At 33.2% G+C, this 25,000-nt stretch overlaps 1 protein-coding gene across 9 annotated transcripts in view; it reads right to left on the reverse strand.

Moving 5' to 3' along the window:
* Positions 1–25,000, reverse strand: part of LOC118443070 (rap1 GTPase-activating protein 1) — a 111,420-nt gene that overhangs the window by 20,933 nt on the left and 65,487 nt on the right. For 6 of the 9 annotated variants that reach the window (XM_035869522.2, XM_035869523.2, XM_085656275.1 and 3 more), the window contains 2 exons: positions 17,895–18,000; positions 17,613–17,708 (listed from right to left, as the gene is read on the reverse strand). In XM_035869522.2, coding sequence (XP_035725415.2) covers positions 17,613–17,708; positions 17,895–18,000 — 202 coding nt within the window. Of the gene's footprint in view, positions 1–8,947; positions 10,069–17,612; positions 17,709–17,894; positions 18,001–25,000 lie in introns of those variants that run through there. The other 3 variants (XM_035869524.2, XM_035869526.2, XM_085656279.1) reach the window with 3 other exon arrangements.

The following is a 25,000-nucleotide window of genomic DNA, read 5'->3' on the forward strand; positions in this document are numbered from 1 at the left end:
AGAAAAAGAAAAAAGAAGAAAAAGAAAAAAAGAAGAAAAAAGAAGAAAAAGAAAAAAAGAAGAAAAAAGAAGAAGAAGAAGAAGAAGAAGAAGAAGAAATAGAGAAAGAAGTAAAAAAAGAAGAAAAAGAAGTGGAACTGGTGGGTGGTTCCTAACGGAGTTGCGCAACGCTCGCGTGCACTAGATTTACATAATTCGAGTTGCGTCGTTTCACCGTAACGAAGAGAAATAAGAAAAAGAAAAAGCGAGTAGATACTTCGGAATCGTCACGAAGGGAAACTTCCATACCCCAAAATGAAGTATCTACATAAAAGGCTTTCGATCTATTTTTTTTTTCTTCCATATATATATATATATATATATATATATATATATATGAATAAAAACATTCGAAGGGATGATTAAAGAGGAAGGGACAAATTATTATTTTGAATTAAGAAAAAAAAGGAAAAAGAAAAGAAAAAACTAAGATAGCAAGAGGGGGAGAAGGAGGGAGAGAGAGAAAATTCTTGCGAGTGCATCGCAATGAATTTTTTATTTTTTTTTCTACGGTCGGACGAGTACGAAAAACAAAAATAAATAAATAAAAAAAGAAAGAAAGAATGAAAGAAGGAAAGAATGAAAGAGAAACAGAGAAAAAAGGATAAGGAGGAAAAGAAAAGAAAAGAAAAGAGAAGGAAGGAAGGAAGGAAGAAAGAAAGAATGAAAGAAAGAAAGAAAGAAAGAAAGAAAGAAAGAAAGAAAGAAGGGAGGTCCAAGAAAAGAGGAAGCTCCGCGTCTTCTCTACGTGAGAGAAAGACGAAAAGGTGGAATGATGAAGGGAGGAAATGCGAAAGGAGAAAGAGAGAGAGAGAGAGAGAGAGAGAGAGAGAGAGAGAGAGAGAGGATGGTCTCCACTGGAGGATGAATAATTCAGTACGTGTGCGCATTGTTGGACGCGCCCATGTACAGTCTTCGTATACATAAACTTCGAGATGTGCTAAGAATGAAATTGTCTTTTGACTCGGTTGCTCCGGTCGATTCCATAGCAGCTGTTAGCCATCGACTTATCGCGATAGCTCTTACCGTATTACTATCTCTCTCTCTCTCTGTCTCTCTTTACTATCCAAGTTGGTCAGTGAGAAGGAATAAAAACTGGGTCAGGGATGAATATCGATTCGCGATGATTTGATCAAATTCACGTCGATTTAACTCTTCAATGAAATGACTCTCGAAAAATTTTACTTGGCACGAGTCCTTTGTAAAGTCTTTCTCCTTTTCTTCTTTTTTTTTTTTGTTTTTTTTTTATTTTTTCTTTCTTTCTTTTTTTTCCTTTCTTTTCTTTTTTATTTCTTTTTCTTCTTTGTTTCTTTTTCTTTTTATTGTATTAAAGAAACCGATTTTTATGTTAGATGGTATTCGAAAAATTCATGAGAAAAACTTTTCTATCGAACGAACACAAAATACTTAAAATAGGTGAAAAACATGTATATTTACGTTGAATAAACAATTAAACATATCGTGAATGCGAGGTCGTCGATAGCCGGTTAAAAATTTAAATATTCGCATAAGTTATACACGATATGGCAAAACAACGTAACTGGTATGGATATAGTTAGATAGACAAGGAGGTGTTAAACTCGGAAGTCGATCGACCGTGAATAAATATCATTGTCGATATGGCACGTTCAACATGCCAAGAGGTTGGTACGCTTGTTTTATTAAAGACTGCTAATAAGCGTTCACCGTCTACAACGGAGGACTACTTAAGAAAGGACACTAGACAGTGAACGTTACCAATATCATTATATTGCTAATTAAGGACACTGTTCTCTGTTAGTTACGCGTGACTTGTGAAGAAACTATACCATTGAAAGTTGACGTAACAAGCTAGATCGGTATAATAATAATAATAATAATAATAATAATAATAATAATAATAATAATAATAATAATAATAAAAATAATAATAATAATAATAATAATAATAATAATAATAATAATTTTTTCTTTCTTATCTTTTCATTTTTCCTGATAAAGACTGATGAAATTTATATCTTCAAAAAGTAACGTTGATGCATGTATAATAAAGGATATACACGTCAGCCGTGTACAATTGTTTATATTTTCTCGAAAATAGAGAGAGAGAAAGAGAGAGAGAGAGAGAAAGAGGGAGAGAGAGAAAGAGAGAGAGAAAGAGAGAGAGGGGGGGGGGGAAAGAAAGAAAAAAGAGAGAGAGAGACATTCCAGAATTAGAACGAACAAAGCTAATTGCGTAAGCGAATCGTCGTTGGTGGTCGAACCTAATTAAATCCTATATCTATACATCTCTCTCTCTCTCTCTCTCTCTCTCTCTTTCTCTCTTTCTCTCTCTTTCTCTTTTTGTTTTGTCATCTTTTTTTCTTGTCATGCCTTTGACAGGCACTTTTATTACGTCTTACACGTTTAAAGGGGTTAAGGTCGAAAACATGAAACCGATTGGATTCGAGAATGGAAGCTGCCAAGTTAAGAAAGGTAGTGTATTCCATTGCAAGCATTCGGTGAAAAAACGCGAAAATGTTTATCTTTCTTCATCTTTTTCATCTCACATTACAAAACAAACGTTCTCTTTAAAATAGAGACAATTTGTTACGATTAAATTACTATTCATAACATGTCCAATGTTCATTTTCTTTGATCATAGGATCGTTTTAAAAAATGTTAATACATCGTTTAAATTTCGTTCGATATATGATAGTCTCTGATAATAATGATCGAGATAGAGAGGGAGAGAGAAAGGGGGAGAGAAAGAGGGAGAGAAGGAGAGGGAGAGAAAGAGAGAGAGAGAGAGAAAGAGAGAGAGAGAAAGAGAGTGAGAGAGATTGGTGAGATACTAAAGAATAATAAAATTTGTTTAATCTCACTGACTGATCTCTCATCTCACCCTATCTCTCCCCTTCTCCCCTTTTGTTGTATTTAAAATATCTACGAGATAAGTAGAGAAGGGCTGCTCGGATCTATCGATTTTTCTTCCTAGTCGAGAGCAGCTGTGCTGTCTTTCGCACCTGGCTGTCTCTATATAATAAATAACATACAGTAACTTCTCTCTTTTTCTTCACCCTCCCTCCCTCTCTCTTTCTCTTTCAATGTTCGTTGATATTTTGCTATTTCGTGTCTAGGATCAACTAAAAATTTTTCTCCCTTTTTCACTCCCTCTCTCTCTCTCTCTCCCTCTCTCTGCCTCTTTCTCTGTTTTTTTCTTTCTTTCTCGAGGGCAACAGCCATGAGATGCATTTTATTATATGTATATTCATACATACTTACTTTACTATACTTTATTATATGTATACATATACACACACACACACATATATTATTATATGTATATACATACACATATACATGTATACGTTAAATGCTGCTAGTTGCAGTTCTTTCCATTGGGGTCTCAGACCTTATACGTCACTTAAAAAAAAAGAAAGAGAGAAAAAAAAAAGAAAAGAAAAAAAAAAAGAAAAAAGAGACACTGAAGAGAGAGAAAAAGAAAGAAAGAGACAGAGACAGACAGGCAGAGAGAGAGAGAGAGAGAGAGAGAGAGAAAGAGAAAGAGAGAGAGAGAGAGAGAGAGAGATGAAGAAAAAAGGAGCCACGTGAACAGCTGTGCGGCCCCTTTTGCGGAGTGCCTTTTAAAACGACTCCGAAAGAAAGAGCGAAAGAGAAAGAGCTAGCAACGAGCAACAGCCTACGAAAGAAAGTTTTTTTCTTCTTCTTCAGGCTGCACCATCACGATTCTTCGAGGAACTTGATCTTTCATCGATCCAAAGGGCTATAAAAGAAAGACAAAAGACTAGTGTTCTCTCTCTCTCTCTCTCTCTCTCTCTCTCTCTCTATCTATCTATCTATCTATCTATCTATCTATCTATCTATTTATCTATCTATATACCTATTAATCTATCATTCTTTTTCTTATATTTTAATGTAATTACATTATTATTATTATTATTATTATTATTATTATTATAAAGTAGACTATTTAAATCTGGACACTTTTTTCTACTTCTTTTATTTTTAAATGTTAAAACGTAACATGCCGATATGTAAATTACCCATATGACGCCATAACCGAAGGAGATACCGTAGGAATGTGATACGAGTGAAAGTACTGTAGTCTGAATTTTAAAGAAGCATGCAGGTCGGTCTCTCTCTTTCTCTCTCTCACTCTCTCTGTCTATCTATCTATCTATCTATTTCTCTCTGTCTCTCATTCCACTCGTCGTCGACACAAGTTTCCTATCGAGTTGTTGCTCGAGCAGCTCAAGAAGTAGATATAAGGTCAGGAGGATAGTCGAATGAGACGTAGAAAATTACTCTGGGGAATACTACCTCTTAAATAGATGAGAAAAAAGTCTTCATATGTTATATTTCGAATCCAATATGAAGAAAATATTATTCGAATATATTTCGATAGATATTTTTCGATATTATATGTATCATCTTATATCAATTCCTTTATTTTTTTTTTATTCCTTTTTAATAAAACACATAGATTTCATACATATCTGTGTATTTTCGGACTCCTTTCATCGATTCCTTCGATTAACAAAAAAATAAAAAAAAAATAAAAAGAAAATAAATAAATAAAAATAAATAAAAAAGAAGATATAAATAAGGAAAAAGCTATCATAATCGCAATGATTATTTTTGAAACGATGACCTTGATAATACGATAATACGTCTCTTTCTCTGTTTTTTTTTTCAAATAATCGAAAATACATATATACATCGGACGACACTATATGCGTCGAATATACCTATGTATGTATTGTTATCGATTAATAAGGCAACTGGCGATCGATGAGTACTTTGAATTACGATCGAAAGATAATTTTGTCGATTCGCATGAACATCTGTAAATACATATATGTGCTTCGAAAATAACTATCTCCATCCTGACGAGTTACCAAGAATTATGTAAATTCGCAATCAAATCGATCCTTCCCGTTCGGCCAACATCGACAATTCTCTAGGGTAGAACCGATGAATCACGATGCAAGGATCAATTATTTCAAGGATATTACGGGAATCTCTAGCTTCTCGTAATTCCTACATGAATTTTCAATTATTTACAAAAATAAGAAATCGAATATAAATGACAATGTGATATAATGATTAATTGTTATTGAAATATATCGTAAAATAAAAAAATAAAAATAAAAAAGACAAAAGCTATGATGTATTTCAACGGCGAACAATTTCTCGAAGAATCCCCAATAAAAATAAAGAATAAAGTTAATAAATATGAAATGATGATATAATAAATAGAATCGTAATTAAAAAAAAAAAAAAAAAAAAAAATATATATATATTTTTTGCAAAATACGAAAGTAAATAAAAAAAAAGAAGCTTCGTTGTGTTTCTTCAACGAATAATTCCTCGATAGATTTCTGATAAAAATGTGAAATAAAATCATAAGATATCGAACGATACGACGTAATAAATGATCGCTACTAAAACATGCGTCGTATATAAGTATATTATAAAATAAAAAAATAAATAAGACAAATGTTGTCTTATTCCTCGATAGATCTTTTATAAAAATGAAAAATGAAACTGAAAACAAGATATTAAACGATATGATATAATAAATAATCATTAATAAAATATACGTAGTACATATGTTGTAAAATAAAAAAGTAAATAAGAAAAAAGATGTATCGTGTTTTTTCAACGAATAATACCATTATGAATCCTTCACAGTAAAAATAAAAAAGTAAAAAGTAAAAAAAATGAGATAACAACAAAAATGAGATAAAAACAATGAGATAAAAAAAGATATGACATAATAAATGGTTATTATTAAAGTACGTGTAAGTACATACATTTTGAAATAAAAAAATAAAATAAATAAATAAGAAATACACAAGGCTATGTTGTATTTTATCAACGAACTGGCAAATGACATGATTTGTATATTCTGGCAAGTATTATGGGGGTCTAGGCGACTCTCATCTCCGTTTAACTTCTGACTTCAGATTCTAGTTTAACTCGGTGTCTCTCCTTATATACACGGATATTTACGCCTAATGATGTCAGCTCTAATAGCAAGAGTGGGATCGTGCGAGCACGATTTTATTACCGCTCGCTTAGTCTAAAGGCGCCCATAGAAATAAATCTCAATGATCCGAAGACGCGACGTCTTTATACCCGTTTCACTATGTTTATACTACCGAGAACGTAGTGGAGTGCGAACTGGTGAAAAAAATAGCGAGAGAGAGAGGGGGGGAGGGAGAGAGAGAGAAAGAGAACAAACATTAAAACCGTTGAAAGAAAGAAAAAGAAAACGTAGTATACAATAACAATTTGTTTATAACTTCGTAGTAAATCATAAGTTATCTTTCGAGTGAGATCATGAAAGAAAGTTTCTCGTTCGTAGATCTTCTTGTTTCTTTTGTTTCTTTCTTTCTTTTTAGGTATAAAAATAAAATTTTACGTTCTAGATAAAAATAGAAATAAATTTCAGGAGAAATTAAATTCTGTTGATGCTGCTTAGACGAAAAATAGTAATGCGCAAACTCGAGCATCTACTGATGCTATTGCTGCAAGCACGTGCTTTAGCGTACACGTTTCAAACGAGAGATAGAGAGAAAGGGGGCAGAAAGAGAAAGAGACAGAAAGAGACAGAAAGAGAGAGAGAGAAAGAGAGAGAGAGAGAGAGATATCTCTCGCGATGAATTGTCCTCAATGCGTCGAGAGCCGCTTTTCCCTTTAACTCGACGAGAGAGCTCGCTGCATGTCGTTGCTGAAAGTCATACCCTGTACTCGTATACTATACTAGCTACATAGTATGCTCAGTATAGTATACGAGTTCGAGTAGTAGTATGCTTGGTACTCGTAGAAAAACATGAATATTTCTTTGAATATATTGTCTTCTTTCTGTTTTTTTTTTTCAATCTCCACTTTACAAAATCACTAACTTACCGTGTATAATCATATATCATATCATATATACATGTGCATGCATGTACGTACTTACGCGTTAGTGTGTATGTATGTAGATATACGGGTACGAAAAAAAATCATTGAAAATGTATACCGAACGATTTAATTAAAATTTCATTTCAAATTGTGCTAATAGATTTAGATGAAATCTTATATTCGAAAAGAAACTCTTTCTCTTTTTTTCTCTTTCTCTCTTTTTTTTTTCGACGAAATAATACTTGTAAGTCTACTACCAGGATCCCATTAAATGTGCAAAAAGCGAATTAAATGAAATAACCAGCCTCCAATTTTCACGGTACTCTTAACGACGCACATAAAAAGAGAGAAAGAGAGAGAAAGAGAGATAGAGATAGATGGATAGATAGATAGAGAGAGAGAGAGAGAGAGAGAGAAAGAGAGAGAGAGAGAGAGAGAGAGAGAGAGAGAGACAGAGATAGAAAGAGATAGAGAGTTTTGCTTTTAAATGTGGCGTAACTTTACAAAATAAAAGCCTAAAAGGAATAACATAAACAAAAGAAGAAAAAAAAAATGAAAAAGAAGAGAAAGAAGAAAATTTGATGTCCTAAGGAAAATACTAATCATAAATGCAAAGCTTTTTCTCACTCTCTTTACTTCTCTCCGGCCAACCCATTTCTTCTTTACTGCCTCTCTCTCTCTCTCTCTCTCGACTTTGTTTTTCAAGTGATAGCAATTCGCAAAGCGAGAAAATCGTCATGAGAAATCGTCGATCCACGTATGTTCCTGCATTTTTTTCTTTAGGGTATCTCCGCTCGTCTCTCTCTCTCTCTCTCTCTCTCTCTCTCTTCCTCCTTGTTTCTCCGTCTTTCTTGCATCTACCCTTTCCTTCGTTTTTACTTCCCAAGAGCCGTTCCTGTACGACGATGTCTGGCAGGCCAGAATGAAAAACGGGCGGTTGTATTTCTCGAAGAGCGAGCGTTTCGTCTTTTTTTTTTTTCTTTTTTTTTGTCAGATCTCTTTAAAACCGCAATGAAGTTCACGAAGGAGAAACGAAAAAAGTTCTTCTTTTCGGTACCGTTTGCAATTACATTCCCTCCTACTTCGACCCTCTCTCCTTTCTTTATCTCTCTCTTCTCTCTCTCTCTCTCTCTCTCTCTCTGTCTCTCTCTTTCTTTCTCTCTCTCTCTCTCTCTTTCTCTCTCTCTCTCTCTCTCTCTCACTGTCTCTCTCTCTCTCTCTCTCTCTCTCACTGTCTCTCTCTCTCTCTCTCTCTCTCTCTCTCTCTCTTTTCCTTCTCTTCTCCCTCTCTATCTTTCTTGATAGCGTTTCACAGCTTGGAATGGAAAATCAAATAAAATTGAAGAAACAGGGAGAGAGAGAGAGAGAAAAACTGTATCGAAATATTATATAAATATATATATATAAATATATATATATATAAATATATATATATAAATATATATATATAAATATATAAATATATATATATATTTATCTGTTAGTTAAATATAATTACTTGCTGATCCTTTCACCGTCTTCAACTATTTTCATGAAACGGAAAGAGATTTGTTTGGGTGCTGTCTTTGAAGGCTATTATCCGAATGCCGATCGTAGCATAGAACGAAGTTCAAAGTTCAAACGTGCCAAAGATAGTTGGCTCGTTCTCCAAGTTCTTTTCCCTTTGCTCTCTTAGCCAGAACTATTCAAACGCTTTACCATCTATTATTTTCTATCTTTTTTGTCTTTTACAGTGTCTAAGTACTCTAAGGAAAATATATATATATATATATATATATATATATATATATTCTTATAGACATGTATGTGTATATACGCCGTTTCTCTCAGACATTCTAACAGGTTCGATAAATACTTAAGTGCTATACTTAATAATGTCGTTCAATCTATAGATCCTTAAAAATGATCGATCATGACCGCACTTAAAAATTGTATATAGAATAGTTAGACTCATTGGTTAAGGACCTCAAGGCGGGAAAATTAAATAGAAAAATCGGGTCTATTCGTCTCTAACCTGCGAGAGTAATTTCGGCAAGGCATGCGCATGCGCATGATTGCCATGACCAGAACTGGCTCTCTGTTGCTGTTGCTGCGTCGTTGTCGTAGCTGCTCCAGCTGTTGCTGTTGCTGTTGCTGTTGTTGCAGTTGCTGTTCCTCCTGCCTGTTGGCCGGCCTCCGATCTAAGATCGTGCCTCCAGCGCAGTACTCCCATCATAACCGTGCTTCTTGTCCTCCTCCTCCTCCTATCTCTCTCGCTCTCTTTCTTTCTCCCCTCTTCGTTCCCTCTCTCGAATGCGCCCTTCGATCTCGACGCAGGAACCCAACCTGACGTCGTCGAGTTCGCTGCCGCCACCACAGCCGTTCCTGCCGTGTTGCTGTTGTTTTCTCGGGACTCGAGATTCTCAGCTTTCCTTAACTACTAGATAGGAATAAGAGAAGACACCGAGATACTCGACTGGAAGTAATAGTCTAACCGTTGTAGTTGGATGTCTACTCTTTTCTTGACTCTTGCCGTTTTCTCCTCTCTCTCTCTCTCTCTCTCGCTCTCTCTCTCACTCTCTCTCTTTCTCTCTCTCTCTCTCTCTCTCTCTCTCTCTCTATTTCTATCTCTCTTCACTTGAAACGTCAGTGTATTCCTTTCTCTCTCTCTCTCTTTTCTCTATTATCTCTGTCTTTCTCCTCTCGGAATGCAAGAGATCGGAGAAGGACGTTAGCCTTAACTACGGATGGAAAGAGGAACTACTAACGACAGGTAACTCTACTACTACTACGAGTTACGAGGATCGAGACTCGAAGACGCACCAATGTCCGACCTCTTCGTCCGTCGATGAACGGCAACGTTCAAGTCCCGCCAGGACATCGCGAGAGTGTCCTCTTGAACGAAGAGACGTGACCGAGGTGTACAAGAAGATCGTTCGAAAGTTATCACTATGAACACCAACACAACCACAACTTATACGTCTCCTCTCTCTCTCTCTCTATTTATCTATCTCTTTCTTTCTCTCTACATCTAAGCAGCGAGGTCAGAATAGAAAGTGTTTACTTGCGAGTTAACGTGACCGCACCAAACGATCATGAAGTTTACCGTAGAACGTCACTGCGACAACTACTCGTGCGATCGCGCGGTTCGAGCCGACTACCCGTCGAGACCGAGACGTCCCTCCTTTCTGCTCCCCACCACCGTCCTTCCCCTACCTCGCTCCTCTAGCCCCTACGCTCCTTCGATGCACCATGGAACAAACGTTGCCATGGTCGCCGATCGCGTGTTCGCGACCTCCTTCTTCTTTCTCCTACCATGGGAATTCTTTTCGATAACGATCGCCAATTAAATGAATAAATTCTCTCCTACTTCTCTCTTTCTCTCTTTGTTATAGTTGCCCTTTTCGTACATGACTCGAGATTACGCGCCAATATTCTCGAATCTCGATTGGTCGCCATTGCGTTTGGTGACTGAAATGGCGGGAATTTTTGAATGACATATTGTAATTATTATATGTTGTAATATTATAATTATTGGTATATATATATAAATTATATTATATATATTATATATATACTACATATATATACGTGTAAATATATATATATATATACAAAATATACTATATTATAATTATGAATATAATTCTCTCTCTCTCTCTCTCTCTCTCTCTCTCTCTGTGTGTGTATGCGTATGTGTGTATATACACTTACATGCTGTGTACTATATATATATATACTATATACAAATACCACACGCGCATACACACACGCAATTTTGAATGATGTCTTGCGGTTGAAACGACTCGGTTTAATATTTTTCTCTTATAGACCTATTTTCAAATATTTTAAATGATACTACTGATCCTATATTGGATAATTTGGAGAGTAATTGGATTTTTTTTTTTTGAAAGCTTCAGTAGGTACATTGTAAATGTAATTTAACCGATGTCCAAAATAAAATATATATATATTTGTAAACGAATATGAATAATTAATTATAATACCGAAATAAAACCAAAATATAATCATAGATTTTTGTTACAAAAAAACAAAGGGAAAAAAAATATCTTTCCATGTAAAACGTCATTATGCCCGAACTGTTCAAGTGAGATGATCCATAAATTAGGGTGTCATGGTCCAAATAAAGAGAAAAAAAAGGATATCGAACATAAAAGTACGTAGGAAAAAGAAATTTATTTTTATTGTTAAAACTTCTCTATAGTGATCACATGAATTGAAAAATATCGAACATTCTTCGTGAAATCACTTATCACATCTCACACAACGGAATTCATGTCTGTACAGTTATCTATATTTGACGCATTGTCAGTATTATTCTCTTCTTCAATATTTTTTTCTTCAAATTCTTCGACTACAAAATCTGAATAATTTTCATTCGAATGAAATTTCTTCCATATGAAAAACATTTACGTTTGGATTTGCCTGAACTTTTAATAGCTTTTCTTATTTTTATTAATTTTTCAAAAGTTTTTTACGTTTTCTAATTCATTAAAGATTGATGTACTGGGGATTCAACGACGTATTGGAAATTGGAATAATCTTATTTAGTATTGTATTTGGCGTGTCTGCCATGGGATTCTTTTTATTTATTGCATACTAAAAAAGCAAATAAAACAGATACCTACACATCCTTTATTTTGTTTTTGTATTTTCTTCAGTTACATATTGTCTTGCTTATTACTCTTCACTTAAGAAAGCGCATAATAGATTTTCACCAATAAAAATAATTAAATAATTAAAAGTAACAAAAAATTCATCTTTCTCCTAAACAGTTAGGTTTATGTCATAAAAACGTAAGAAGAATGTATAAATAGGTCAACTATCTCCCTGAAAAACCGAGCCATATATCCCGAAAGTCAGATAGTGATGACTCACTTGCATTTCAAGAATTTTATAACGACATATCATTGCATGAACTATATCTACAAAATATGAGATCGAGTCGTGTTTCATTCGCAAGGTCATTTCACCCGGAATTACCCTATATACATACGATTATAGTATATATGATTATACTATGTAGTATATATATAATATATACTAAAAATAGTATATAATATATATTGTATATATATATACTATATATTATATATAGTATATATATATACAATATATATTATAGTATATAGTAGTATTGTAGTATATAGTATATACATACTATATACTACAATTGTATGTATACTATAGCTATACATTGTTATAATTATAATTATAATTATAGTTATACATAATTATAATTACAGTTATAATTATAATTATAATCATACATAGTATAATTATAATATAAATATAATTATTGGTATATGTAGTATATATATATATATCTATATATATATATCTATATATATATATATATATATATATATATATATACTATAATTTAAAGGATTTTTAAATTAAAAATTCATTGATATTGATCAGACAGATAAAAAGAGAAAAAAAGAAAGATAGTAAGAGAACTCATGAAAATGTATCAAGAGTTTAAAAGAATGACTGTTCGAGTTCTTTAGGTCGAAGATAACTACAGGTGATAGAGGAAGAGAGAGAAAGGAAAAGAAGGAGAACGGGATCCGGGTTACTTTAGTGTTTCTATACTACGCGTACGTGCATACAACAACGACAACAACAACGACTACGACGACGACGACGACAACGAAGCTCGCAGGAGAGCGGATGTCGTTTCTTGCTCGACTTATTTCGTTCTCCGGTACGACGACTCTCTTCCTTCCCGTTCCTTTGTGTCCATCTCTTTCATTATTTTACACAACTTCCTGTGTCCGAAAACATCGATGGTTTAACCGAGAAAGAGGCAACCTTCTCCTCCTGGGCCAACTCTTCTTTGCACTCTTTTTGCAATGTGCTCTTATATGCGTTGTGTGTGTGTGTGTGTGTGTGTGTGTGTGTGTATATGCGAATGCGTGTACGTATGCGTATGCATGTATATGTTTATTACCTTTCCTTACCCCTTCTCCTCTTCTTTTTATTCTTCTTTGTTCGCATCTCTTGGCTTTCGCAAAAGGTTAATCTTATTTCCACCTAATGATCGTTATCTCCACTTTGTGTATTAACTTGTATCTTTGGTAATTTACGAAACGTCGTCAGTTGTCCATTAAAACAACAAGCGGTACAGCAAGGAGGATAAAAATTTTCTTTTGAATGTTTTTTCTTCTTTATTTCATTTTATCGAATCGAATTTAAAACCGATGAAATTATTTTATATATTTGTTTATTATTCGCAATTTTTTTATTTTTTCTTGTTCTTTTTTTTTTCTAAACAATTATCCATATAATAGTATTCGAAGTTTACCTTTTCGTATATTTTTTATTTGATATTTACTTCATGTTTAAAACAAATGTAATTACTTTTTTCTTTTTTATCGAAATAACTATCTATTACCTAACTACCATATATATATATATATACGAATTACGATCAAACAAATTTTTCGTTTTCGTTCTATTTTTTTTGATAATAGGTAATAGTATTTATAAATAAGAGCAACAAGCTAGGAAAATTCTGTGCCATGTTATCAAAATTACCATCAACGTGGATGAGCTGTCTCCTATCGATATTCCTACGTACGTTACGTTATGTTACGTTACGTTACGTTCAGAGTTTGTTTGTTTCAGCGGAATTTAAGCTTAGAGATAACGACCAAAAGGGCAGCTGCACCCTGACACCCTGTCGCGCCCATTACTATCGAGGATATGTATATATATACACATGTATATATACATGTATAAACACACACATATATGTACATGTATTGTGCTTCCAACGACATGCATCATGCATCGATATCTTTCGTAACGACGGACCAAGCGAACTATAAATTGCCGCTTGAATATCAAATTTAATTCCTTCTCTCTCCTCTCTCTCTCTCTCTCTCTCTCTCTCTCTCTCTCTCTCTCTCTCTCTTTCTGCCTCTGTCTTACTCATTCCTCTAACAAAGTCTAACTATACATTCTCTACTATTTAAAATATGGATAAAAAAAGAAAAAAGAGAGAGAGAAAAAGAAAATGAATAAGTCATTCGATATCGACAAAAAGAAGAATTCTTTTCTATTAAATAAGTGGGGTTTTTTTTTTCGATTAAGTTTTATGTCCATTATAAGTTGTTATCTTACCCTGAATATTACACTAAATGTAGGGGGAGAATAATAATGATTAAATTGAGAAAGAGTTCTTACTTCGTTGACGATCACAGAACGAACGTCTTTCAAGTCCGTATAAATCGAATTTGTTTATGTAAACGATTCTGCGAAGTCAGTCGTCGCTTAAAAACATCAAGCAACGCATCTGTTTATATTTCCACAGCTTGGTTTCGCATTCGCAGATAAATGTTATCCCTTTTGCAATTCATTAGGATATTAAAGAAGAAAAATAAAAAACAACAAAAGGCAAAAGAAAAGAAAAAAAAGAAAACCAACGGATGCGTGCAATAATTTTGTGCCCGATTTTATGTCGAGAAAGAAAGGAATTTATAGGAGTTGGACGTTTTTTTTTATAACCAGACCGTCTACGGTAATGAGATCTACGATCTTTACGGACATCGAACAGAAGACAACGAATCCCTGAAAATCTTTGCTTTGACCGTTCGGTTAAAGCCATAGCATGACGGTTGACCGTGGCGGTTCAAGCGGCACTTCCGGTGCGCTTACCTGCTCGACCGGAAGCGGCTTTCCTCTACCTTCCCTCTCCCTTCTCTCACCAATCCCTCTTCTTTACATCCTGAGGATCGTTTGTGCATCATTTCGCATTATTTTACATACCATCGTGTATGGTTTCGAAATGCTTTGCCTTGTGGGTTTCCGTTTCCGTAGTTAGCTCGAACAAAATAATAACGAAATTCGATGGGAACTTTTCAAAATGTAAGCCTTATTTAGCCAACGTGCCAATTCTATATTTTTAATGAATGATTAAAAATAAAAATATAATATGTGCGTTAATTAAAACGATAACAAATATACTTCTTCATATTATTCTTATAAACTTGTAAACTTTCTTATTAACTTTGTTATCTACGATAGAAATAGTCAACAAGATGTTTATTTGAATTTTACAAAATAAAAAGAGAATCACGATCTATGTTAAATATAGATCAATGTGCATGATACATCATGAAGATGTCTACTATAACATCGTTTGAAAAACTTATCCACATTTTAGCAAAAGTGATAGTGGATAAATACGAATGTTTCTTTACCGATACGTATTTCTACGGTCGATCAAATGTTACCAAAAAAACCTACCTTACCAACTACGGTACTAATGTTGATACAGAAAAAATCTACATTATCGACGACGGTAAAAACAAAATTCTATATCACTTTTTAATTGTTCACGATTGATACACTTTTATACGGGAAAGTATAAACCTACAATTAATGTATAAGAAGAAAATCAAATCATGAATTAATTTTCTTGTATATAATATGTAAGTTTAACATAAATTCGATCCATTGAAATATCATTTCATTCACATCATGAGCATACGTTAAGAGAAACATTATTCCTAATATGCATATGTTACACACATGAACGATTAGAATGGCATAAGAAATTTGCATGAATAACTGCTAAATATTTTCCCATAAGAGGAATGCATCGCATCTGTCCACCAGATGATGGCGATTCGTATTAGGATAATGTGTAACACGTTGATAAGAAACGCAGGATGCAGAGATATTTTTAATCGGATAAAAAAGGGAACTAACTAGAGTTATGCTCAATATACTATTTCATCTCTCGCCGTCGCTTTACATTCACATCGAGATAACTGTACGATTAATCAAGATCAACCAAAGAGATCTGATGTATCTATTTCTCTGCCTCTTTCTCTCTCTCTCTCTCTCTCTTTCTCTCTCTTTCTTCGCATTAGTGAAACGTGCGCGAACGACACGCGTAAAACGTTAAAAATGTTTTCGCGTTTGTAAGTTCGGTTTATTACCATTTATATACGATCATAGTACACGATCATTCTCATCGACGACTCTCGATTTGTTCTCGTCAGGGAACCATGGGTAATCTTTTCTGTCGACTCATCGAGCTTCGAAATTCGAGAGAGTCAAATACGAGTTAGGAGAACCACTCGTTGCGGCTTAATCGATTATTATTAGTCTCCGACCAAAAAGAAAACCGAATGAAAGATGAGAAATGTTGATAGGAAAGTGCGAACGAATTTCTTCCTCTCATTCAAAAACTACCCCTCTTTAGCGAATGACTCTTATAATTTTCCCCTTTGAGATACAACAAAGGACAATGCCGAAATGATTTTCAGAGACACCATGTTGGCAGTTTTATGGATTCATACGACGCGTGCCGAAACGATTGTTCCTGAATCCTTTTTCTCGTTATTTCTTTCTTTCTTTACGTGCCTCTCTCGTTAAATTGTCTTTGCAATGGGGGACGAACGTGGCTGCCTTCTTCCATCATCCATCTTTCGTAAACCATTCTCCAAGAATCGTTCCATTTTCAAACGGAATACATAAGCTACTATGATCTTGAATGATCGAAACAATATTTTATTCTCCATAGAGATATCATTCAGTTTTTTTCTCGCTTGAATATGCTAAATGTGCTTTCTTTTTCACATAAATAATATCTTTCAAAACGAATCAATAAGGATTATTAACGTACAATCTTCCATCTTTGTACTTTCTCATTTTTCTCGAATTAACGAACGATAAAATATAAGAATCGATTTAAATCTTTGCGACCCCGGAGTTATATTCTCGCTGCGCCGTTCTCAGCTTTCATTCCACATTAATTATAAATTAGCTAATATCAATCAATATCGAGTAGTTTGACGTTATTCCAATATTTTGATATTTAACTAATACAACAACATATATATTTGTATATCCTAAAAATAAACATATTTATATTTATATATAATACATATAATATTTATATATAATACATTTTATAATAAATATTATATAAAAATATATATATATAATTATATTATAATAAGTATTATAATAAAAATAATATTTATTTATAATACAATATTTATATTAACTCTAAACTTAATATTCCATTAATGTTCCAGTATAAATTCGTAATGCGAAATATTTAATATAATTTTAAAGCATGTAATAATGCTTTATTTTTATAGAGCGAAATTCGTTTGTTTTTCCTAATAAAAGTTTATTATTTAGTACAAAAAAATAAGAATTACAGCAAAAGAATAGAAAAAGTTATTTCAAGATGATACAATAGAAAAATCGTAAGTCGCTATAAAGGTTCAATATTTTATAATCGAGCAAAATTCGATCAAAGATATAAGACATTGATGGAATCGAAATGTGTTGTCGAGTCAGACTCAACCTAAGGAACGTTCGAGAAATATTAAGATATCATTAAAACGGTGTAAGTTTTTCGTTTCGATAAACACAAGAAATTAAGTATCAACGAGATGGAAGGAAGCGTATCTTTTGATGATACGGGCACCGGTATCACGTCATTTTTAAATCGCCTTAAGGAAATTTCTTTCGTTAAAATGCCATCATCGTTTTACTCTATATATTTCACTCTTTTAAGAAAAGAAAAAAAAAGAAGAGAGTAGATAGTCCTAATATTTATAGAAGAAAAAAAAAGAAAAAAGAGGAGAAACAAATTAAACACCTGAGAAACCTCTTTTCAATTGAAAGAATAATTCTACGGTTCTTACCTGAGAGAAATATGGTGGCAATACGCATCGTTGATCATCCAATCGAGAACTTTGAACTCTCTCCAACAATTCAAAGAGATCTTGCGTTGTTGTTCCCTACGAATAAAAATGTACGAATTCTTTTGAAGATGCCGAAGAAGAAAATAAAAGAGAGAAAAAAAAAGGAGAAAAAAAACAGAAAAAAGAAAAGGAAACAAAAGGAAAGAAAAGAGAAAAAAAGAAAAGAAAAGAAAAGAAAAGAAAAGAAAGGATGAAATAAACGTCTATATACATCGGACATACCTTTATCTTATCCTGATTGGTGCCATGGACGTCTTGCCTTTCATCTTCCACAGCGCTCCTCCGAGATTCGGACTCGCAATATACGGACTGTTCGAGCTGCTGTCTCCTGCGAATAGTAAAAAAAAAAAAAGAATAAAATAAATAAAATTGATTTATATAATCAATAAACAAAATGTTTTCTTCTATATTCTATATAAAGTATCTATCTTTCAGAAACATAAAATTCATTCAATTTACGTATTCTTCAGTCGAATTCAAGAAAAACTATGACAAAGTGGATGATAGGTTCCGTAGGGTTAACCATGACGTATTAAAATAATTGCTCATGTGACACTAATTGCAAGAGGAAGAAGAAAAAGAAGAAGTAGAAGAAGAAGAAGAAGAAGAAGAAAACGAAAAAGAAGAAGAAGAAAACGAAAAAGAAGAAGAAGAAAACGAAAAAGAAGAAGAAGTAGAAGAAAAAAGTATCTCGTGTCGAATGAGATAAGCGAGAGGAAAAGAGAGGGGAGTAGCAGATGTAAACGAGAACAGCTCGAAAAGTCGTTAAATACTTGGTAAAGATGATGCCTTCTAATACGAAGATCCCCTACGAAGAAAAGAGAGAGAGAGAGAGAGAGAGATAGAGAGATAAAGAAAGAAATTTGAAACAAACGCATTACATCTGCCGGCAGCTGTGAGTTTTTCAACTTATGACGATGACCTATGTCTTCTCTCTCTCTCTCTCTCTCTCTCTCTCTCTCTCTTTATCTATCTTTTCGTCTCCACCTTCTCTTCTCTTCTCTTCTCTCGCATGAAAAGGAGAAGGAAATAATAGCTACATTGTAACGTCTCCGAATCATGCAACTCATCTCATTTTGCTGGGCGGTTATAGCTGAGCACCAAACGATCGATCGTATCGTATCGTATCGTATCGTATCGTAACGTATCGTATCGTATCGTATCGCATCGTCGTTCGATCGAACTTCGCAAATAAATTACTCTTCCCTCGTAACCCGTCTCCGGTCCTCTCTCTCTTTCTCTCTCTCTCTCTCTCTCTCTCTCTCTCTCTCTCTCTCTCTCTCTCTCTCGGCGAAGTAATATGTAAGAGGAGAAACATGGAAGCTCCGGTAATTCGATCGGCCCTTCTTCACTATCGATAATAATCGAAGCTTTTTCCTATTCGTAATTTTCCTTATTTCCTTAAGTAGTCTTACACACACTTTGAAGATCAGAGGAAAGAAAGGGGAAAAAAAAGAAATACAACGTATAACTATACGAGTAAATTCAAGATGGAAAATAAACGTCGGTTGCGACACGTAGTAAAAACATTTTGATCGATCAGATCGATTATCTTCTTTGTACACAGATAATTGTGGAGATTAAAACAAAGAAGGAAAAAAGAAGAAAAGAAAAAAAGATGTAGACAAAAATTAAGATCGATCAATTATGTAAATAAATTCGAGATTGAAAATGACCAATATGCTACGATATTTAGTAAAAACATTTTGATTAATTATATCTATTATCTTGAATAGGTAATTATTGTGATTAAAAAAAATATAACAAAATATAAAAAATAAAAAAATAAAAAAAAATAAATAAAAATAAAATAAAATGAAGAAAAATATCAGACGAAAATTAAGATCGATCATTGATTTTGGAATAAAAAATAGAAAATATATATGAAATATATAACAATAGTACTTTGGTGAAACTACTTTCTTTGTGATAAATAATAGATCAGAGCTCTTCGAGTCAAATATCCATCCAACATATCTAATCTTATTATTATTCTTAATTTATTTTCATAATAGAAATTAATATTGTAAAATGTTAGGAGAATAAAAGAAAAAAAGGAACGACGAAGAAAATGAAACGTACGATCGAATAAAACCGTATGCGATATTGCGAAAGAAACGTTTCAACGAGAAAGCGAGAAAGCGGGACTACTGACTGACCACGGCCAGTCTCTCTGCCTCAACATGGCAAATCGAAAACGGATCGCGATCTTTCCATGAGCGCCATTTGTCCTCGTATCCGTCGATAATAGCCACATACCGTTTCTTCGTGAATACCATAAAGAGGACTACGTACTTAAAGTAAGTTACATAATTATCGTAAACGTATTCGTAGACTTCTAATTGATCGAATAAAATATAAATAATAAATATCAATAGATTATTAATTATTCGAAGAAACTTTTGATTCTCTTATAGATAAATTAAAATATCTTTAAAGGACGAAATCTATTTTCTTTTCTCTTTTGTTTGTTTTTTGGTTTTTTTTTTTTTTTAACATAAATAAATAAATACATAATAATATAATTTATTGAATATGTCAATTTATTAAATATAATATCTACCTTATGGTCAATGAGATATTATTGAATTATTTATATTTTATATCGAAATAAATAATATCTGTATTTCTTATTAATAATTCTGCTATTACATCCTAAGAACATAATATAATATAATAATGTCGAAATTTTTATGTAAAAAGAAAAAAATGTCGATGTTTTTTATACAAATATAAAATTATTAAAATTCTTGTCTTATTCAATAAATACGTAGATATATATCGTATAAAGAGTAATAACGTAATTATACTGTCAAATTAACGAATGAAAGATCGTCAAGATCTATTTTACAAATTTACGACTCATTCATTTTCGTACTAGCACACACACACACACACACACACACACACACACACACACACACACACACACATTCAGCTTTTTATCCTTATTAGAACCCTTACCAAGTATCCTACCGTAATTTCGTTACTTATTCTATTTCCATGATCCTTCGTCAGATTCGTGCTACGAGTAGTTTGATTACGGCAGATTAATTAGCGCAATTTTCGTTCTAAAAATAATATCTTCAAACAATTATTTTATATCGTTGAACTCAATTACCAAGAACAAATATGATCTAATTTTTCGAATAATTTGTTCGGGAATTAGATTGAAGAAAAAAGACATGGTTTAACGATCTCATATATAATATATATAATATACTTTTCTCGTTTATCTATCTAATGATTCTTTAATTTTCAAATAGATAGCAATCTTATAGCCAACTTGTAACGATAATCGCGCATACTTTCGATTGTGAATCCTTTATGGAACACTGTACATATCTAACGAGAATTAATTGATTTATATAATATGAGAAATCAAAAGAATAAAACTAAAGATGATTTTCATTTGAACGAAAGTTAAAGGATACCTTGGGCATTTAAGATAATACTTTAAATTCTTAAAAGGAAAAGTCATGAATTACAAGGGACATTTTCAATTCGTTACTAACTATATCTAATGATTAATACGAGTATTATTCAATCTCCTTTTCTCTACTGATATATACACAAACGCAAACACATAATAGACATATACATATGAAAACAAGTCTTAACAAATTTACGATTGTCGTTTGCCGAGACCAGTCAACCAATGAACAGATCGTCTCGCAACGATGCTTAGGATTTTCTTCGGACGTATATATATACATATATATATATACACATATATATATGTATATATATGTATATAAATGTATGTATGTATTTATCTATGTATATATATATATATGTATGTATGTATGTATTTATCTATGTATGTATATATGTATACATTTGTATATATATATATATATATATATATATATATGTATATATATATAAGTATATATAAAATATATGTGTATATATGTATGTATGCATTTATCTATGTATATATATATGTATATATATATAAGTATATATATAATATATGTATATATATATGTATGTATGTATTTATCTATGTATGTATATATGTATGCATTTATATATATATATATATATATATATATGTGAATGTAAATTGGTAAACGTAACATCTTTTCTGAAGGAATTCCTTCACAGATTAGTTCGGTCGACATTGGTTGGTTTTGTTAGTGAATTATTAATTGTTCTGTAAGTAAGTTAAGTTTCTAAACTCGACATTGTCATTGTTTTCTTGCATATAATATTGTTTATACCAGAGAAACTTTTTTTATATCGTTACTGAAGTTTTTCTGTTCGGGTTTTTTTTCTTTTTTCTTTTTGATTAAAACACATTTTCCTAAAGACAGATAGAGATAGATGGATAGATAGATAGATAAATAGATAGATAGATAGATAGATAAATAGATAGATAGAGAAAGAAAGAGAGAGAGAGAGAGAGAGAGAGAGAAAGAGAGACAGAGAGAGAGAGAGAGAGAGAGAGAGAGAGAGAGAGAGATGAGTATAACTGAGATTTCGAGTTTTTAGGAAGGATAGAAAGAAACATGTTTGAAAGAAGAACGTACATAGGAAAGGGGAAGAGGAAGAGAGAGAGAAATGTCTCAACAGTTTGCTTCGACGAAAAGATGAACGACATTTCGTTCCCATAGGATCGAGTTTCTATACATTACATATACAGACAAACACAAACACACATACATAAATATAACTCTCATACACATGGGATACATATGGGTGGAAGCTCGGTTCCATGAAATAATGGCGGCCGCAGGCAATTAAACGAATTAATTTAATAAGCGTCCGCGAACCGTCGAACGACGAAACCGACCGGATACGAATAATGGGAGCAGTCGAAAAATTGGCAGACGTCACCCTTCTGTCCTTCGGCCTTTTCCCAATAAAACGTATCTCCGATAAAGTAACAGTAGTACCCAAGTCAGCCAATTTTGGTCCATCGACCTTTCACATATACCGGAAGAACCTTTCAACGATGTAAGTTTCGATCGGGCTATAATGCTTTTTCCTTTTTTGCTTTTTCTTTTCTTTTTCTATAAGTTGAAATTATATACTTGTTGAATTTCCCAAAATTATATAAAAACCAGATATATAAAATATTTTTAGGAAGCTACTTTCTTCTCACGAAAATTTTTTATAGGAAAAGTGAAAAGGAAGTAAGAATGAAAAGAATACGTATATATATACATATTGTAAAAATATCTAAGTTATTACATAGGAGATATCTAAAATGTTCTTATTTGTATATATGTACATAGATAGATACGTATAAAAGCTCAGACGTATATATATATATATATATATATATATATATATATATATGTATGTATCTTCAAATATTCAACCACACGAGGAACCAACCAAAACGAGACTTTTCCATATTTACTTCTATCCAACGCGTTGGTCGTGGTCGTTGTCGTTGTCGTTGTCGTTGTCGTTGTCGTTGTCGTTGTCGTCGTCGTCGCCGTCGTCGTCGTCGTCGAGAGAAATTCGAAGACGACGTTACATATCTGCGACACGAAGGATTTATTCATGCCGACATCGCGCAGCATTTGCTCTCGAAAACGGCAACGAACATGTCGCGTTAAAATGCACCATTTCTATTCAAATTTATACGGAAGACCGATTAAGATTACTGCTCGATGTTGTACATATATATACATATATATATATATACATAGCTATGGCGAATAGCCGCCTGCCCTATCGCCATCATTTTGTTTCTTTTTTTACTTTTTTTCTCCTTTTTTTTTCCCCTTTAGCTATTACGTATTACCAAGAAAAATTCCTTTAACATCAAAATAATTTACTATGTAGATAGATTATAAAATATACATATGTACTTAATTGTATATGTAATGTATTACAAAGTATAAAGCTAGGAACATATCATAAAGCACAGTATCTCCAACGCCATTTTCATTATCATATAACCTCCCCATTTATCGGCACTCGGCCGTTCGATCCAAACACGTAACCAGATCCGAAAACTAGAACATGATTGGTATCAATAACAACATTATCTATCATTTTTTTAAAGCTTCCATTATTGGAGAAAAAACAAAAAAAAACGAAGAAAGGAAAATAAAAAAAAAAGAATCACTTGCGGTTTCATGTCCGTAATCAAGAAATAATTGAATCCAAGATTATTGTAGGAGAAGGGGTTGGATCGAGAAAGAAATTTTTTTAACAGCGAACCAATAAGAACACCCTTTTCTCGCGTTGATGATGGCATGTTAGGGAAAAAATATTGAATGGACAGATGCGTTCAAACTGGAAAGAAAAAAAAATAAAATAGACGGATAGAGAAAGAAAGAAAGATAGATAGGTAGATAGATAAAGAGACAGAGAGAGAGAAAGAGGGAAAGACAGAATACGTGTCCTCGCAATGTCACGCATGAATATGTTAATACATTTTGGAGCTGACGCGTTCTAACGCTTTGACACCTATGCTGATGATTGATCGTCAAGTTGACATTTTTATTTTTTATTTGCATTCATTCTATCCTCCTCTACTCTCTCCGATTTACCCTCACCAATTTCATTTGAAACTCAAAGGATCCCTTACTAAGTCCCGCTACTATAATAATACAAAACTCCGCCCTTCAACTTGATCTCGATATCTCGATCCTGATATCGATCTTTTTGATCTCTCTCTCCTCTCGATCGATAGATGGATAGATCGATCGATGGATCCTTCGATCGTACAAGATGAAATGGTCGAGTAATACGTGGCTTCTTCGCTCGCGTTCGATGATAAATGTTTTCCATTCCAAAGTCATGATGGCTTTATTATTCCACTGTGCAAGGCGGTTCCTCGTAATCGATATCGAATTAATAATGCGTCCGTCGATCGAAGAATTGCTTTCCAAAGGATATTTCGATACTCCAAGATACACTCCTGCTGCTGCTGCTGTTGCTGTTGCTCCTGCTCCTACTGCTGTCTGTTGTCTGTTGTCTACTGCCGCCGTTGCTGCTGCTGCTACTTGTGCTTGTCTACTCTCTCTTTCTCTTTCTCTCTCACTCTCTCTCTCTCTCTCTCTCTCTGTCTCTTTCTCTGTCTCTCTTTTACTCTCTCACTCTCTCTCTTTCTTTCTTTCTCTATCTCTCGATTATTCCGTGCTTCATCGAGCGTGACCGTCCTTTGATATCCTCGAGGTAAACATCCACAGGATATGATCCATGCGGCTCGCTGGACCGTTATTTTCTCGATTCGCTTAATGATTTCGAAATCCGTCGAGTACTATTGTAAAGAGAAATGATTTGCTGATACGTCCTCCTACGAGCTCCTTTCTTTTATCTCATTATTCCCATTGATTTATAGATCCAAAATCACTATCCAA

The sequence above is a fragment of the Vespa mandarinia genome, chromosome 4 (genome assembly GCF_050613455.1).
Source record: "Vespa mandarinia isolate Hongniang chromosome 4, ASM5061345v1, whole genome shotgun sequence".
NCBI classification, from domain to species: Eukaryota; Metazoa; Arthropoda; class Insecta; order Hymenoptera; family Vespidae; genus Vespa; species Vespa mandarinia.